This window comes from Astyanax mexicanus, chromosome 13, assembly GCF_023375975.1.
Source record: "Astyanax mexicanus isolate ESR-SI-001 chromosome 13, AstMex3_surface, whole genome shotgun sequence".
Classification (NCBI taxonomy): domain Eukaryota; kingdom Metazoa; phylum Chordata; class Actinopteri; order Characiformes; family Acestrorhamphidae; genus Astyanax; species Astyanax mexicanus.
Genome location: NC_064420.1, coordinates 38,164,366 through 38,180,405, shown reverse-complemented (window position 1 = coordinate 38,180,405; position 16,040 = coordinate 38,164,366). Strand labels below are relative to the sequence as shown.

Below are 16,040 nucleotides of genomic sequence, written 5' to 3'. Positions count from 1 at the left end.
AACGCTCAAGAAATAATGAATTTTAGCATCAGCATCAGGCAATGCACAAGATTTCATTATTGGTAATGTTTTAATTTCAATATCTGTACTGAACGTTGTTTAAGATATCAATATTGTACCAGACATTTGCTTAAGATTTCAATGTTGGGATCTGAAAAGAGTACATGGTATTATGTCATTATGTCATACCTTTAACGGCAGTTCTCAACTGATAGCACTTTGTGTCATTTGTCACAGTGCATCTAAAATGATTGCGGGAAGTTAAAGTTTAAGTAAAGCAGGCAGGCTTTAACCCATAGTCAAGAGCAAAGAAACTGCAAGAATTGGCCCGTGCTTGACATGAGCCTTGCAAGAATAAAATGAAAATTACATATCAAAGAAGGTCTTTGATGTTTTCCCCTATAAAAATCAGCAAGGACAAAAGTCTTTACCATGTGGGCTCTTGAACAGAGTATAATGAAGGGCTTGATCGCTGTTGGGCTACACTTGACTGTAAAGTGCGGCCAAACTGCGTTAGAATGTGTGTACGTGTGCATGTGCATAGGAGCAAGTGTGTGTGTGTGTAGATATGAATTATATATACTCAAAAGTTGCCCTCCTGTAGGGTTGCTTTAATCACCGACAGCCGGAGTGCCGAATGATAAATGATTGATATAAATAGGGCAGAAATGCAGGGTTTAGTTTTGGCTTCAAAGCCGGCACACACTCTGCTCACAGCGCGCCTGCATCCGTCAACACCGCCGCCGCCACAGCCTTGTCAACACAGCCGCAGAGCTCCTCTCCACCAGAGAAAAAGGGAGGAAGAGGGGGATGTGGTCGAAACAGTAGCGTTAAACCACACAAGGCCTTTCTGCAAAGCACAAATATTCTCTGATCCGAGCGATAAATAGGACAATAAACGTGCCGCAAGGGAATTGAGCCACGCTGTCAAGGCAGCTAGGCAAGGCTGCTGAGGAGACTGTGGGAACAGTGCAGGCATGCAAGCGTGACAATGGAGCGGCCTGGATTCCCACTTGATGAGTCCCTTGTCAGCGGGCAAGCTGCACTTCGCTTGGATTCATGATACCATAAGCGCAGACTCCTAAACCACATGCTAATCTTGCTAACATTTGATCGGTAATTAGTTGCCGAGGTGTGAATCTCCGCAGGCTTACAGGAATAGTCTTATCCGACTGTCCACGTCAAGCTGTCTGAGAGGAGTCGAGAGGAGCCGAGAGGAGCAGAGAGTGGAGCAGATATGGCAGCTCGGCGCAGGAGTGCAGAGATGCTATCAGTGTGTGTTGTGGCACATGTTGCTTTTCTCCTCGGCTACACCTGTCATTCAGGATTCAGGCCTGCCGCTAGCTCCTAGGGAGAGGAAATCTGGGATGTGGGTGTGCCTTAGCTATCAGTGGCTGAGCTCTGAGGCCTGTCACATACACACATATATACTCACACACACACACACACACACACACATAGCGAACACCAGCTGAAGAAAAAAACAGAGACTGGCAGCACAAGCAGTTCAGTGGAAGCATAGCCTAATCAGGTTTAATGCTCCATTTGATTTTCCGGGATGTGAAGCTGCAATATTAGAAAAAAAAGGGAAACGGAGGGAGGGAATCATTGTCATCTTCTGTTGCCTCTGCTGTGTAGTTATCTTTGAAAGGCGCTTATTAAGATGGCTTTGTCGTCTTTTTTTTACACTTTGCAAAAGGGGTTGCAGAGGGAGACTATGATAGAGATAGAGACAGAGGGGAAATGAGGGAGAGGAGCAGTGGAATATTCGAGCGGGAATGGGAAGAGGAATGGGCCATGGCAAGAAAAGCAAGACCAACAATGTACCTTGACTGTTATCAAGGTGAGTTACTGTACCTGCCTTGCGTGCAAATGCCTGTAGGAACTGTTCAGAATTTGGAACAGAGTTTGTAACTTGGAACTTACGATAGGGAAACTCTGATAAAGAAATAACAAATAAAATGTCCCCTTAACTGGGTCTGGAATCCCCACTGAGAAAGTTGAAATAAAAATGTTCTCAACTTTAAGCGCACAAGAGAACAAGAGTAGTAGCCAGGACAAGAAAATCAAGGCTAACATTGAGGCAGTGAGATGCTCACGCCATATGCTCTTATGTGGACTGCCAATTTGCCACAAACATACAGGTGATGACACCATATGCGTGCAAAGGGAGCTGCCAATGCTTGGACACCACCAGTGCCAAAAGTTGCCCGAGCATTCAGCTGAGCTGGTTGAACACCTGAAAGCTCTCCCTCACGTTTTGTTAGCTTGTGTTCTTCTCGCAGTGATGACTGCTCTATTGTTCAGATGCGGCTGCTCATATTCACATGCCGAGCGCGGGGAAATGCTCGTAGGCAGTTTTTTAACGGCATTAATGTAATTCGTTCGGCATAGGAACATTCGGCGGGTGGTGGAAGACTAGGGGAAAATAGAAAAGAGAAAAAGAGAGAGAAACAAGAGACAGAGCAACAGCAAGAGAGACTTTCCGCTAATTCCCACGCAGTCACACGTGAAATGAGCTTGTGATCTAGCCCCCACCCCCCACTGCCACCTTGGGGCTGAGGAGCAGCCAGTGGCCCGCATGCCGCCACGGAAGAAATTAATAACAGTCACTGCCGTCACTGGTTCCCCCTCAGGCGGGGATAGAGCACGAAAACTATGGAACACGAAAGAGAGCGAGACTACAGCCCCACTACGGCACCCTCTCTGCTTCCTTCCTCCACCGTTCAGGCTAACTCGCAGAGAGGCAAGGGATTACATGCCAGACACGCAGCTATCGCCAAGCAACAGCCAGAGAGAGCGAGGATCTCTATTTAATTTCAATAACAACCTAGGGGATAGGGGCAGTAATCACAGCATGATCTCTGAACATCAATTTGCCGGGAACTGTATCTCGCACACTGCAGTGGCCCTATGGCCCTGTGGCTTTACAGCAACACACTGAACCCAGGAAAGGTGTTGTTGAGGCTCAGCCCTCTGCCTGAGTGGTGTTTGACAAACCGTGCATCATACAGCACTCGTTCGAACCTCCGATGGGTGATGCAAGGTTAAATCCTGATGGGGTTTTCTTGTTGTAGTCGTGCCTGCCCTCTGGACTAGCTCGACAATTCTGGAGCTACTTGCAATGCACCAGTCACTCCCTCACTCTGATGAGAAAACTTCACCTGCCCTGCATGCCGATTGCAGAAGAGAGAGGAGAAGAGCTACAGCACCTGCCCTCAGGGAAATTCCTGCTGCCATCTACAAGGGCTATCCAATGCTCAAAAAGACTCTGTCAGTAGCCTCTTGAACCCTCAAACAGACTCGAGGAAGGGAGTCTACAAAACGTCCAACTTCAGGCAGTACCACATCTTGAGGTGCATTCCGATTTTAAATAAGGAGCTACCTTGACCAATAGGAAAACGTACTTTAAGCGCAGGTTCAAGAGAGATATGGCTGGCTATTTTTTCTTGCCTCAGCTGGAGCTCAGAATTTCCAGAACTCTGATGAGGGAGCAAAGAAGAATGTCCTCATTGACTAGCAGTTCTCACTTAAAATGTCAGGATAATGGTCTCAAATCTAAGCTCAGTATATGACGTTAAATAATAAAAAAAAAAGGCTATCGTGGAGATGTCCATGTTTTTCCACTTTGTAGTGGGAAGTAATATATCGAGTTCCAACTGCCCACTTCCGAGCCAAGCTGAACGCAACATTAAGCCCTGTCCCATATGGTGCGCTCAAGGTCCTCCAATAGCCATTTGAACAAGCATCCAAGGACCATATGGCCATAGGGTGACCTATTTCTCATTTTGACATTCAAAGGGGAGCTCTGAAGTGACAGTTATCAGGCAAGGACAGCATCACTATAAACCCAGCGACCCCTTACATTCCTTAAATTCTATTAAATAATTACAGACCCTATAGATCTGTAACGAAGACTACAGGACTTAGAATACCATTTGGGAGTACTGGGTACGACGAATATATTACATTTAATTCAATATTCTTTTATGTTTGTTATTTTTTTATTACTGCCAATCCCTGAATGAACTTCTAATCTGTTATTGGATGCTGGGCACCTGGCTTTTGTTATTACTAGCTTCTTGCCTTGCCAAGATATATTTCTGGTCTTTTAAAGGCTTCTAATTAGTCATGGGTTCTCATAAATCTTCCCTAGTGTCTCTGTGCAATCCTACCTGGATTACTTTAAGCATCGTTTTGGCCCCTTCTTTTTGAGTGTGAGCTCTTCTCTTTAGTGTTTTATTTAATTCCCTTAGGAAACATGTCTCCAACCTTTCACCATCCTGGAAAGCTACTCACCAGCCGGTCTGCAAGCTATTAGAGGACTTCTGAAGGCAGTACTAAGATGGATCAATTGGAGTCAATTAGGGCTGGAGGTAAAGTCTGTAAAAGTCTGCAAAAGTCTGCAAGTCTTTCAAACTTTTTTTCCTTCTGTCACATTTGGCTCCCGGACCCAGGTTAGCTTAAAGCATCTTCTGAATGGCTTTCTATTAGACAGAGTTCTCAGTTATAACAGAGCTACCTTATTCCTACCTCATATTCCCATCATCCGGTTCTTCTGCAGGCGCAGCTGCTGTGTTGGAGCAGGGTTCTGCTGAAGTCGGAAGCCTTTAAATGGCGATTTCAAACTTTTAAATAGCAGCATAAATAAAGTGAACGGAATCAATTTAAAGGGATGTGTGAACATGGGGGGATTGGGGGGTGGTGGGGAGCATGTGAGGGTTTGAGCAGGAGACAGACCGAGCATGCTACAGGAGCCAGCAGCTGGCAACCACCAGTCACGCCTGCCACCCGCTTCAGTGCCCGTCTCAGAGCACGTCCCCGTAGAGGGCTTCTCTGACGCAGGCTGGCATTCTGCTTCTCGCACACTGCCAGCATGAAAAGCCTCGACCTTGGCCCAATCCCAGAACTCCCCTCTCTTCTTCTTCTTAACCAGGGAGAGAGAGAAGCAGAGGGAGACTTTGAAGCACCCTCACACCACCAGCTCAGCTTCTCCAGCCCAAGTGTGAAGCCGAAAGCAGGAGGTTGTCAGGCTCTTCCCCACAGACAGTGCCTCTAAACTCCCATCCCTCCCGCCTGCACAGGGGGCCGATGAGCAAACAGTCCAAATGTCGCCCCCTTTCTAGGGGATTCAAAGACTCGGGTTTGGAGCCAGCAGCAGCTCTTCTATCTACAGGGTAGCATCTGGTAGACAGACTTTGGATCCCCAGAACCCCTGCCCTCGCCCTTGCTACTGCCCCCCGGTGCTTCGGTACACACTTGCACACATACATACACACCTGCAGAACACTCAAACACAAGCAAGCGCACAAACAACTGACTCTTTATTGCTCATCCATCCTGTTAGGCACCCCAGCAGAGAAGCTAAGCAGGAAGATCTGACAGGTTAAGTTGGCTCCCCCTTCGGTCTGTCTTGGTAGGTGGGCTGCGTTTGAAACTGATGCATCACTGAGCTGAGCTGAGAGTGGGCTATCTCTATCATTTGCCGTGTGTGTGTGCTCGTGTTAAATTGACTGGCAGAGTGAACTGTCTCACCTGTGCACTGGCCTAAGTGCTTCACAATAATTTCCTTGTCTTGTCGACAGGCAATAGTCCTCAGCTGGCACTGGTCAGCGTAGGTCACTCCATCAGAGCCACACACCTGCCACACACACACATACAAAACAAAATATCACACAAATTATGCAAACTGTCCTGTGAAAAAGCAGGCTTAAGACTCAGCAAATACTATCTACTGGTGACAACAGTGGTTTGCTTCTTTACTTGTGGAGCAAGAAGTTTAAAGGGGGTTTAATGCTTGCCTATATGAAGGTTGTGGGTTCAATACCTGCATCCAGTTTGTGGGGTTAATACCCACATCAAGAATCGAGATTTTGAGTTCTATATCAGTATAAAATGTTCTAAAATATCACAATGATACAGTTTATCATGATTATTTCTCAGACAATAGTACTAATTAGTTGTTTTACCAACCTTAGTCTTGTTCTTCTGGTCACAGTCCGGTGATGGGCACTCACAGTGAGCCTGTCCGTTCTCCTCCACGCAAGAGGCTCCAAACAGACACTTCAGCTCAGTGCAGGACTTGGGCGCAGAGGCACCTGTGCCGCAATAAATTCATAAATTCATCGGTTCAGTGCTTGGCCTCCTACCTTGTCCAAGCAAAACCAAGCAAAAACATCCAATTACTAAAACATGAGAGGCGGTTTGATTCAAGGTCGCTCCCTCTGTTCTGAAGTCTCGCAAAGCCAGACGTGCACCCGTGTTTGAACTACGGGCTTGAAGGAGCAGCTGGCCCCAGAGCCCCAGAGGGCCCTCCGCCACTGAATCCCACCCTTTGCTCTGACATCACAGCGGCAGGCTGCAGCGAGGGCTCCTCTTATCTTTCATGTGAAGGCTTTCATCTGGCTGGAACCGCAGGAGCCCCCGAGTGCCCCGCTGCTCCGATGGGACTAACAGTATTGGCTTCATTAAGCACTTGACTTCCTCAATCCTGTCAATAGCTGACAGTAGGACTCTAATTATACACAACCGAGCTGACGCAGTGGGTTCCCATCAGGGCACACGTCTAATTTCCCCCAGCTCCTATCTGATTTCTAAACGAATAGACACCTTGTTAAATAAGTGCTTCGATCCTGGGTGTATAATTTGATACTAACGGAACGCCGTCAAGATATCGAATTAGGTTCTGCTCTTTTGCAAGTAACAGTTATGTTCTGTTCAAAATGAGCTTAAAAAAGGGGATATTAATAAAATCCAAAAACGTAACAAACACACAGAGATCAAAGCGCACGTTTATTTCAGACAGAACCCTTCACTTTTGTAGTTTTTCAGTTTTTTGGACCTCATTAAAATCCTGCAGAGACAGAAAGAAAGCCCACCCCTGTCAGGTGGAGCAGACATGGGCTGAGAGAAAAAAGAGACAGTGTTTGTATTTGAGTGTATGTGTGTGAGTGTGTCTATGTGTATGGGAAGCCTACAGGGTTGCCAGGTCTTCTTCGCTCTGCTGGTAGTGCATGGAGCAGCAGCTGGGCCGATGTTCTCATGTCCGTCCGTCTGTATGCCTGTATGAATTTTTTGCGTGTGTGTGTGTGTGTGTGTGTGTGTGTGTGTGTGTGTGTATAAAAGTGTGTGTCGTGAGGGTTGGATGGGAGTACATTAGATGGAGAGGTTTACCTTTGTGACAGCCGTTGGCGGGCATCTTGCTGCCATCAGAACAGACGTCACACTTCATGCCCTTCACTCCGGTCTTACAGGAGCACAGCCCCGTCATCTGCTCACAGTCATCCCTCACAGAGCCCACTGAATCACAGTTACACGCTGCGGACAGACAGAGAGAGAGGGAGAGAGAGAGAGAGAATGAGAGACGGCTATTTATGGTGCTTACGTAGTCCAACCACTCACTCCCCTATTCACAGATTCAACAAAGCAAAAATTGTACAAACAAAACCAAAAAACTTTCTAAATCCATCTGAATGCACTGAGGAATACAAAGAGAAAGAGAGAGTTAGAGACACAGAGAGAGAAAGAGAGAGAGAGAGAAAAGAAGAAGAAGAAGCAGATAGAGCGAGGGAATAAGTATGAGACAGATAAGAGGAAGAAAAAAAAGGGAAATGGAAGAGAAATTTAAAGAGTAAGAAACTGAGAAAGAGACAAAGGGAGAGATAAGAGAGAATTGAGAGATAGAGATAGATAGAGACAAAATGAAAGGGAGAAAGAGAAAGCATAAGAAAACAGTGGGAGAAAAAGAAGCAGTGTATATGAAAGCCTAGGTAGTGATAGAAAAAAACATGAGAGAAAGATTAAGAGAAAGGCAGTGAGCAAGAGAGCAGAAAGAAACAGAGAGGCAGCAAAAGAAAGACAAACTGAGAAAGAAAATAATGTTGTAATAATAGCAGTAAAATTGCTATAAGATTAAGAACAAGAACAAATGAAAAAAGGAGTGAGAAAAAAAGAAAGAGACAGTGAGAAAGATATAAGATTGTGAGAGAGAGGAAAAGAGAAAGGGAGACAGTGAGACCAAAAAAAAACCAAGTTGATATTGAAAAAGACAATGAAAAAGATGGAGAAAAAAAAAAAGGCGTGAGAGAAGCAATGCGTGAGAGAGAACATGAGAGAGTCACAGTGAGTGAGAGAATGAGATGAAAACAGGCTGAAAACAGCACAACAAGCCAAACAGATTTCATTAGATTCCGTGTGCCTCAAAATTCAATTTCACTACACAAATACACACACAACATTTCACACACTCAAACACACACACCCGGCTCTATGACCTATGGACCGTAGCAGAAGCAGTTCCTCCATGTCTATGACTACAGGCGGTGGGGGTTCATTGGAGGGTCAGCCAGCCTTGGGGTGAGAATGTGAGAGGCTACACACACACACACACACACACACTCTAACTCTCTGACCACCCCTGGGATAATACAAAGCACCTCATGCTGTTCAAATCAATGCTTGTTTTCCACCTCCCCCGTGCTGTAGTGATGCGCTAATACTCACGGCAGCCTGTTCACTGCTCTACAGGTCAAAGAATAGTATACACGAATACACACACACACACCCACACACACACGAATGTCCAGCTCGTATCAATGGCTCAAAATGCTGCTGTCAACAAAAATCACTGTCAAGCCTAGAAAGATATGTGCAGGTTGTCTAAGTGGATTAGCACCAAAGCTGAGTTAAACTGGTTTTAGCAGAACGTTTAGCACTAGATAACAAAGCTGAATACATATCTGTAAAAGAGTGGAGAACCATAAAGAGAAAGAAAAAAGAGAGAAAAAAAGCAAAAATGACCATGAAATGTCACTTCAGAACACAGCTTGGAAATGTATATACACCTGTATAAGTTGTGAGGTGTTGTCTTGTAGGAGGTTGAACATGGTCACAGTTAGGCAGCATGATTTATCTGAATTGGAACAAGGCTTGATCGTGGGTACCATATTGGACATTCTATTTTTTTTTTCATCCCTTTCAGACCTAAATTATCTCCAGTGATGGAAAAAAAATGAAAGAATGCTTTTTTTCTGTCTGTAATTTATTTGCTATATAGATTGTATAGTAGAATATTAAGAGTCTAATATTCTACTATAAAATCTATATAGCAAATAAATCAAATTAATTAGTTTTTATTTTTTTTTATATTTCATATTGACATTTTTATTTAATAACCAACATGATTAAAAAGTGTTATAAAGTTTAATTTGTTTATAATCTTGTTCACTGGCTGGTTCAAAGTCTATTCTGATGAACAACAGCTCTTAAACAGCTCACTGCAAACACAATGTGGAACACAATACTAGTTCTGTGTCCTTTTAACTCTTTTTATTGCTGAATGCAATCAAATCCTCACTCTAAAATTACAGTATATAGAAGAAAGCCTTCTCTGGAAATGACTGACAGTTACTCCATAGGAGTCCATAGGAGATGACAAATGTCATGGTACATGATACTAATCCCGTGTCCCATAAAATTTGGAATATTAGTATATTATCTTTACTGTCATTGACTGTCATGATGAGCATTTTGAGCCTGTTTAAACTGTGTAATAAGAGTTTTATACCTTTATGAAAGGTGAAAATGTTAGAAAAATAAGCCCGTGTCTTACGTGTGCAGCCGCTCGTGTTCTCTGTGACGATGCCGCGGAAGTTCCAGAAGCCTGGCTCACAGCGGTCACACCTCAGCCCACCGACTCCGGGCTTACAGGAGCACTGGCCAGAGGTGGGGTCGCATGTGCCTCCGTACGAGCCGTAGTGGTTGCAGTGGCATTTACCTAAAAATGAGCAACACATGCATGTGTTACTTATATACACTACAGCAATACAGCACTTACACATACACTATATTATGATGTTAGGACACTTTTTTGGAATCAATTCTATGCCATCTTTGGGTCTAATGTGTTTTTATATGTGTTTTAAATGATATACTGTGCGTCCAAAAATGTCAGCTACATACAGCTGCTTTAACTAATGCTCTAGTCCCTGTAGAGAACTGAGGGATATTAAAACCAAGTCATTGGCACCATGGGCTTTATGTAGTGGTATCACGTGCTTTTCATCACAAAAAGCACGATAAACTATTTTTATTAGCCTTTATTTAAGGAGAAAGAATCAATAAGGAGGTGTCCCAATACTTTAGTCAATTTAGTACATAAGTGCAACTACAATCTTGATTGAGCTCTTTCCATTTTGATGGTAACTGATGGCAACTAAAGACGTTAATCAAAAGTTCTTTGTAAAGGTAATGGTTTCATTTTACTGAAAAAAGCATCTGAATGCTTAAATAATAGCAAAAATAGATACAAACATATCTTTGTGACAGTGCTGATGATAAGTATAATAAGACTTTAGTTAACATACTCGGGCATCCGGCCAATTCCACACCCAGAGCAGCAGTTTTGCCATCCTCACAGCATCCGTACACCGTCTCGCTGCAGTGCAAGGGAGTGATCAGACCAGAGACAGGCTTGCCTGTGGGGCGAAAAAAGAAACGAGGATGAGAGAGACAACAGAGATGTGAGGGGGAGAGGGAGAAAAACAGAGAGAACCAGACAAACGAGAGCGCGATGAAAGATTTGCAGCATTCTTTTAAGACAAATTAGACGTAGCAATCTCCAGCAAAAATGCAATTTAGAGTAACACAATAAGAACTGCTGGAGGAGCAGAGGTGGCAGAGAGTCTGCGCTCGGCTGCGAGATAACAATTCTATTTACAGTTCCAGACAACAATGCAAAAATCAGGGAAAAATTATGCTATTACCCGGCATGAAGACAAACAATGGGCAGCTCGGTGAATGTGTGGCGGGTGACATTTGACACATCCTAGGGGGCCTGTTCTTCCTATTTATCCCTGTCTGCGGAGATACCAGTGTGTATGCACATAGAAAGTGACGTCAGCCGAAGACGTGTGGCGTTGTGGTGCTGTTTTTGCATGAGTGAATGAATGCATAAATGCATGTCAGTCTGTAAATTTAGTATAACAATGATGATAATACTTGCATAAAGAACTGGCTCAAGCTTGGCTGATGTATGGTAGCAGCGGCTGAGACTTAGCCAGGAATTAGCCAGGGGGGATTGGACCGAATAGAGTTTGTACTCAGCAACTGGATAGTTGACAAAAGGGGCCATGCCGATTTGAATATTATACTCAGCAAACGGGGTGTTGGCAAATGAGATGTGGGCCATATCCTATATTACACTCAGACACTAGGCTGTTGGCATTTGCTGCACTCTAGGCAGACTTGGGCATAGATTTAAACCGGTGTTGGCCCAAGGATGGCTGATGTATGGCAGCATCAGCTAAAAAACATCATTAGTAATGCAGAAGTGAACCAATATAAGTTATGATTTACACTCTACTACTGGAGTAGAGTTGGATTCAAATTGTGGCCTGATTCCCATATTATACTCAGCAACCGGGGTGTAAAGGCAAATGCGGCTTGAGCCTATTGCTGTATTATAGTTGGCAACCAGTGTGTTGGCATTTGCAGCACTCGTCCATAATGTGAGCTGACCATTTGGGCCAGAATCAGTCTGATCGGGCCAATGTCGGTGCATAAGGAGCCTGTGGCAGCCTTAACTAGACGACATATTGAACGGAAGTTCAGTGGAAGCCAGATGGTCTCTCCTTGGCCCTCTCTCACTCTTTCTCTCTCTCTCTCTCTCTCTCACACACACACACTCACACACTTTGCCTCTTTCCCTCTCTCTCAATGAGTGGTGGCAGGTAATGGAGAGGAGAAGCAGATCGTTCTCTTTCGGCGTGTTTGCGGTATGGCGTTCGGATCAGCGGCCACCAGGTCATAAATCACGCCGCTGCTGGTGAGAGCGTGGCGCCGGAGCTCTAATGGTGATGAGTCGCTGGGCCTTTTTGTCGCACTTTCGAGGCGCCAGAGATGGGCTTCGGCCACACTTCATTAAACCTCTCCCTGCTGCACTGGCCCTATTATGACACGGGGACGTTTAATTTCATACTTTCTTTCTCCTGTCACCGTAGCGTTTTTTCCTCCTCTTCTCCTTTTCTACACGTTAATCTGCACTGCAGTGCAATCCTTCTTCGGCATGATGCCATTCAGGATATTAGGAAAGGTTTCGCAGAGGGCGGACAAACAACTCAACCGGATCTGAGCATCAGAGGCGAATAAATGTACTTTTAAAAAATATGTGTTATACCTTAAAAGTTCCTCAAAAGGCCTGGACATACAGTTTTAGGACTCTTTAAGATTATTTTCTGAAAAGTTAGATGTAAAGATGTGTACTAAACAGAGCAGTACCACTGGAGATCCTGAGAGTAGTGTAGCTAATAGTTCAAGCAAAACACGACTATTGTTGTATGCACATAACAAAGAATAAAACCCTGTCAGAAAAGAAACTTTCCCAAACAATCCTGTACTGATAAAGAGCCAAGCTGTCCTACCAGCATAGGGTGGGTATGTTTTATGCCTAGATAACTCGCGATTCCACAACACTGTCTAACAATAGGACCAATTTTGACCCTCTGAAACCAGATACCAACCAAAGTTGACATTGATCTATATTATTCTGTAAGGAGTTCTTATACTTAAAACTCAAAATAAGCCTAGCATTACAAACTGAAGTATAATAATTATAATATGGATCTTCAAGGAGAAAAAACATTGTATTCTACAGCATGGCTTAACAGAAGCAGCCATATTGACATGACCTTTATTTTTAAGAGAACAGACTGAATCTCTGTGCTACAGACTTCAGCCAGGATTACATTACAAGAGTTGTCCTTCCAGATCAGTCATAAATTAATGATGGCCCCAGTCTTACTTGATTAGTGTGCAGATTTCATACACTATAACAATCCACAAAATACCCAGAGATAGCCAGTGTTCTCATTATCTTTAGCTTTAGATTAGGGCCGGGTTTGCCATAAATCCTGTGGATTTTCATAGGTGATTTGTTTTCCACTGCAATGAATAGATATATGAGAGAGAGGTACGTTTAATGCCAGGAGAAATGCTAATTTTTATTAAAATTATGCTTTCTGAGTCGAGGGGAAAAAATGTTAATATCGATTGGCTTCTACTTTAGATGGGTAGGACAGCTAAAGAGAAGCAGCAACAATCCTGGCTGCTTCACTAGGGGGAATGGGAGCAAGGTTGTCTGGGGGTCACAGAGACCTAATTTCCAATTAGCGAAGCTGGCAGCGTGCTCTGGAGGCTTCCAGTCCGCCCGGGGCTCCGAGGTCGGCACGTGGGCAAAGCGGCGTCGTCCGCCGCATATCAACTGCATGGGCCCCAATGAGATTTCCATTGATCTGAGCTTGGCCAATGGGAGGAGGCAGCCGAAAGCCCCCTCGCACCGGTGGAAAGTTCTCCAAAAAGGATTGATTTTCCACGGCTGCTACAGAAGCATGACTGAGCCTGGCTGGAAGGCCTGAGAGGCTTTGGAGCAGAAAACTCAGCAAGAAGGAGAAGGAGTTATAGGGAGAACGAGATAAGAAGAGGGTGGGAGAATAAGAGCAGGAACGGGAGAGAGGGAGAGAGAAAGAGAGAGAGAGAGAGAGAGGGTAGAAAGAGAATTAAAAAAAAGAGTTCGATAGAAAGGGAAAGAAAGATTGAGTGCAAGTGTGTGCGGCGAGAATGAAACTACTGAGGCCTACGGGAATCCCTCTACCCTGATCACACACACACTCACTCTCTCTCTCTCTCTCTCTCTCTCTCTTTCCTTCTCTGTCTCTCTCTCTCTCTTTCTCTCATTCTCTTTTTCTCTCTAGTGGTTCAGCTCAGCTCTGGACTGCACAACTCCCTTGTGTAGGAGTTCAGAAGCACAGTGCCAGCATTCCAGCATTCTGCTGCAGTCCCAACGCATTCACCCCTTGCAATTCAGGGCCAGTGTCTAACTAGAGGGTAAGCTAAGAGTGGGAATGGCTGCAGATGTAAAGTTGTGTGTGTGTGTGTGTGTGTGTGTGTGGAGGTAGAGAAGGTTCTGAAAGGTGTGGGGGAAGGTAAGCTTCCTTACTTTCACATGGGCCTTGGCTCTGGAGCAGCAGATCCACCTGCTTCTCACACCTGGTCTTCTTCAGCTCACACTCGCTGTCGTAGGTCTGGCCGTCTGAGCCGCACACCTGCAAAGCATCCGTGGGTAGAAACAAGCTCAGCACAGCGGAAACAGAATAGGCTTTAATTACACTGCATTGCACCCCTCTAGCTTGCCCATTTCTTTGTGAAAACAGACTAAAAAAAGCTTTAGTGGTTGTGAGAATAGAACTGCGTGCTAGAACTAATGCACTAACCTCATCTTGCCATTATGGATGTAAAAAGATATTGACATGTATTAAAGTATCGCAATTTTGCTAAGTTTTGCAAATATGCATGTTGCTTGCTTACAGTATTACAATATTGGTATACAGCTCTGGAAAAAAAAATAAGAGATCACTTGACAGACCAATGATGAGTTTCTTTAATTTTACCAAATTAAACACCTCTGGAATATAATCAAGAGAAAGATGATTAATCACAAACCATCAAACCAAGCTGAACTGCTTAAATATTTGCAACAGGAGTGGCATGAAGTTATCCAAAAGTAGTGTGCAAGGCTGGTGGAGGGAAAACATGCCAAGATGCATGAAAACTGTGATTTAAAACCAGGGTTATTTCACCAAAAACTGATTTCTGAACTCTTAAAACTTAAAAAACATCCTTTTTTGTTATTTCATTACTATTGCTTTATGTATAAAGACTCAAAGATGTCTAAATGGAGCCCACCAGCAGCCAGTGAATGCTGCAACCGAGAGTGTGAAACAAATTAGCGGCAACTAACAACGTTTTAGCTTAATTACTTGAGCAGTGGTGGGACAACTGTAAAACAAACTGTAAAATCTATCGCACACGGATTACACCCACACCTCACATCTATGAAGAAGTGTTTTTGTCTAGTTTGTCTGTTTGTGTCAGCGCATCAAAGCTAAAACCAGCTGCTAGACCTCCATGTTTGTTTTTATTTTCTGCAATTGGGATAAAATCAACTGTGTGTGTCTACATCTTTACGATTAAAAAAAAAAAGTTAATGGGGGTTAATTGAGTGGTAATGGCACTAATTAAATAAACACAGAAAGTGCATGTATTAACATGTGTATGTGTGTGTGTGTGTGTGTGTGTGTCTGACCTGATTGCGAGGCACGTTCTGGCAGGTGAAGTCACACACACAGCGGTCGTCCTCTGTGTCCTCATCCCACGATCCTCCGTACTTCCTGCAGCGCTCCTGTTCACACGCCTCAACCCCAGAACCCGAGCCTCCAGAACCACACTCTGCAGAAACATGGACACAAACAATCAGAACGTTACATATACACATACACACACACACACCTTGATCAAACACACACACACACACATCTCCACATATAGCTACAAAAGAGCCTCACGGCCAGCTTTAAAGATACAGTAGAAGCACCCGCCATAGGACGACAGCACAGATCTCGGAGCAAGCAAAGTAGCTTACAAGTCCCAAATCGGAAAAGGAACGAAGACAGGAAGCGACACATGGACACAAGGGAGCGTGCAAACATAGACACATTTGCATATCTTAATGCAGCACATTGTCTACTAATAAAGTCAAATATTCTGGAATACTTTCAACCAACTCTCTCTTTTTTTTTATCTACAGCTGCCAAAAATTAATAGGCGCTGGCTGGTGAAGTATTCCTACAGTCGGCTCATGCCGAGCGGAGGATATTGAAAATTGCTTCACGTTGGAGTGGAGATTGGACCAAAGGCACTGCTGGAAGCAGGAGATAATGACCGACCATGGAGAGGACCAGCGATTGACAAAATAAATTAACAGCAACATCAGCGTGCCACCAGCCCCGCTTCTTTACATTTCAATTAAAGCAGGAGATGGGCAGAAAAATTTGAGAAATATTAGCGCTCCCTCCTCCGCTGCGGGAAATCAATAGGAAGGTCTTAAAGCTTTAATATCCCGATAAGAAGACTGCAGTGCTTTGTGTTAGCAGCATTTAGCATCAACCTGGGCTAAGGCAGGTATTGTTACCACAGATCAGGTGTGA

The 16,040-nt window shown here is 44.3% G+C and overlaps 1 protein-coding gene across 10 annotated transcripts in view; it reads right to left on the bottom strand.

Moving 5' to 3' along the window:
• The window catches only part of agrn (agrin), a 356,879-nt gene that overhangs the window by 52,833 nt on the left and 288,006 nt on the right, over positions 1-16,040 (bottom strand). For all 10 annotated transcript variants that reach the window (XM_049463009.1, XM_049463013.1, XM_049463012.1 and 7 more), the window contains 7 exons: positions 15,140-15,282; positions 13,994-14,099; positions 10,365-10,475; positions 9,611-9,775; positions 7,174-7,317; positions 5,974-6,098; positions 5,536-5,641 (listed from right to left, as the gene is read on the bottom strand). In XM_049463009.1, coding sequence (XP_049318966.1) covers positions 5,536-5,641; positions 5,974-6,098; positions 7,174-7,317; positions 9,611-9,775; positions 10,365-10,475; positions 13,994-14,099; positions 15,140-15,282 — 900 coding nt within the window. The remainder of the gene's footprint in view (positions 1-5,535; positions 5,642-5,973; positions 6,099-7,173; positions 7,318-9,610; positions 9,776-10,364; positions 10,476-13,993; positions 14,100-15,139; positions 15,283-16,040) is intronic.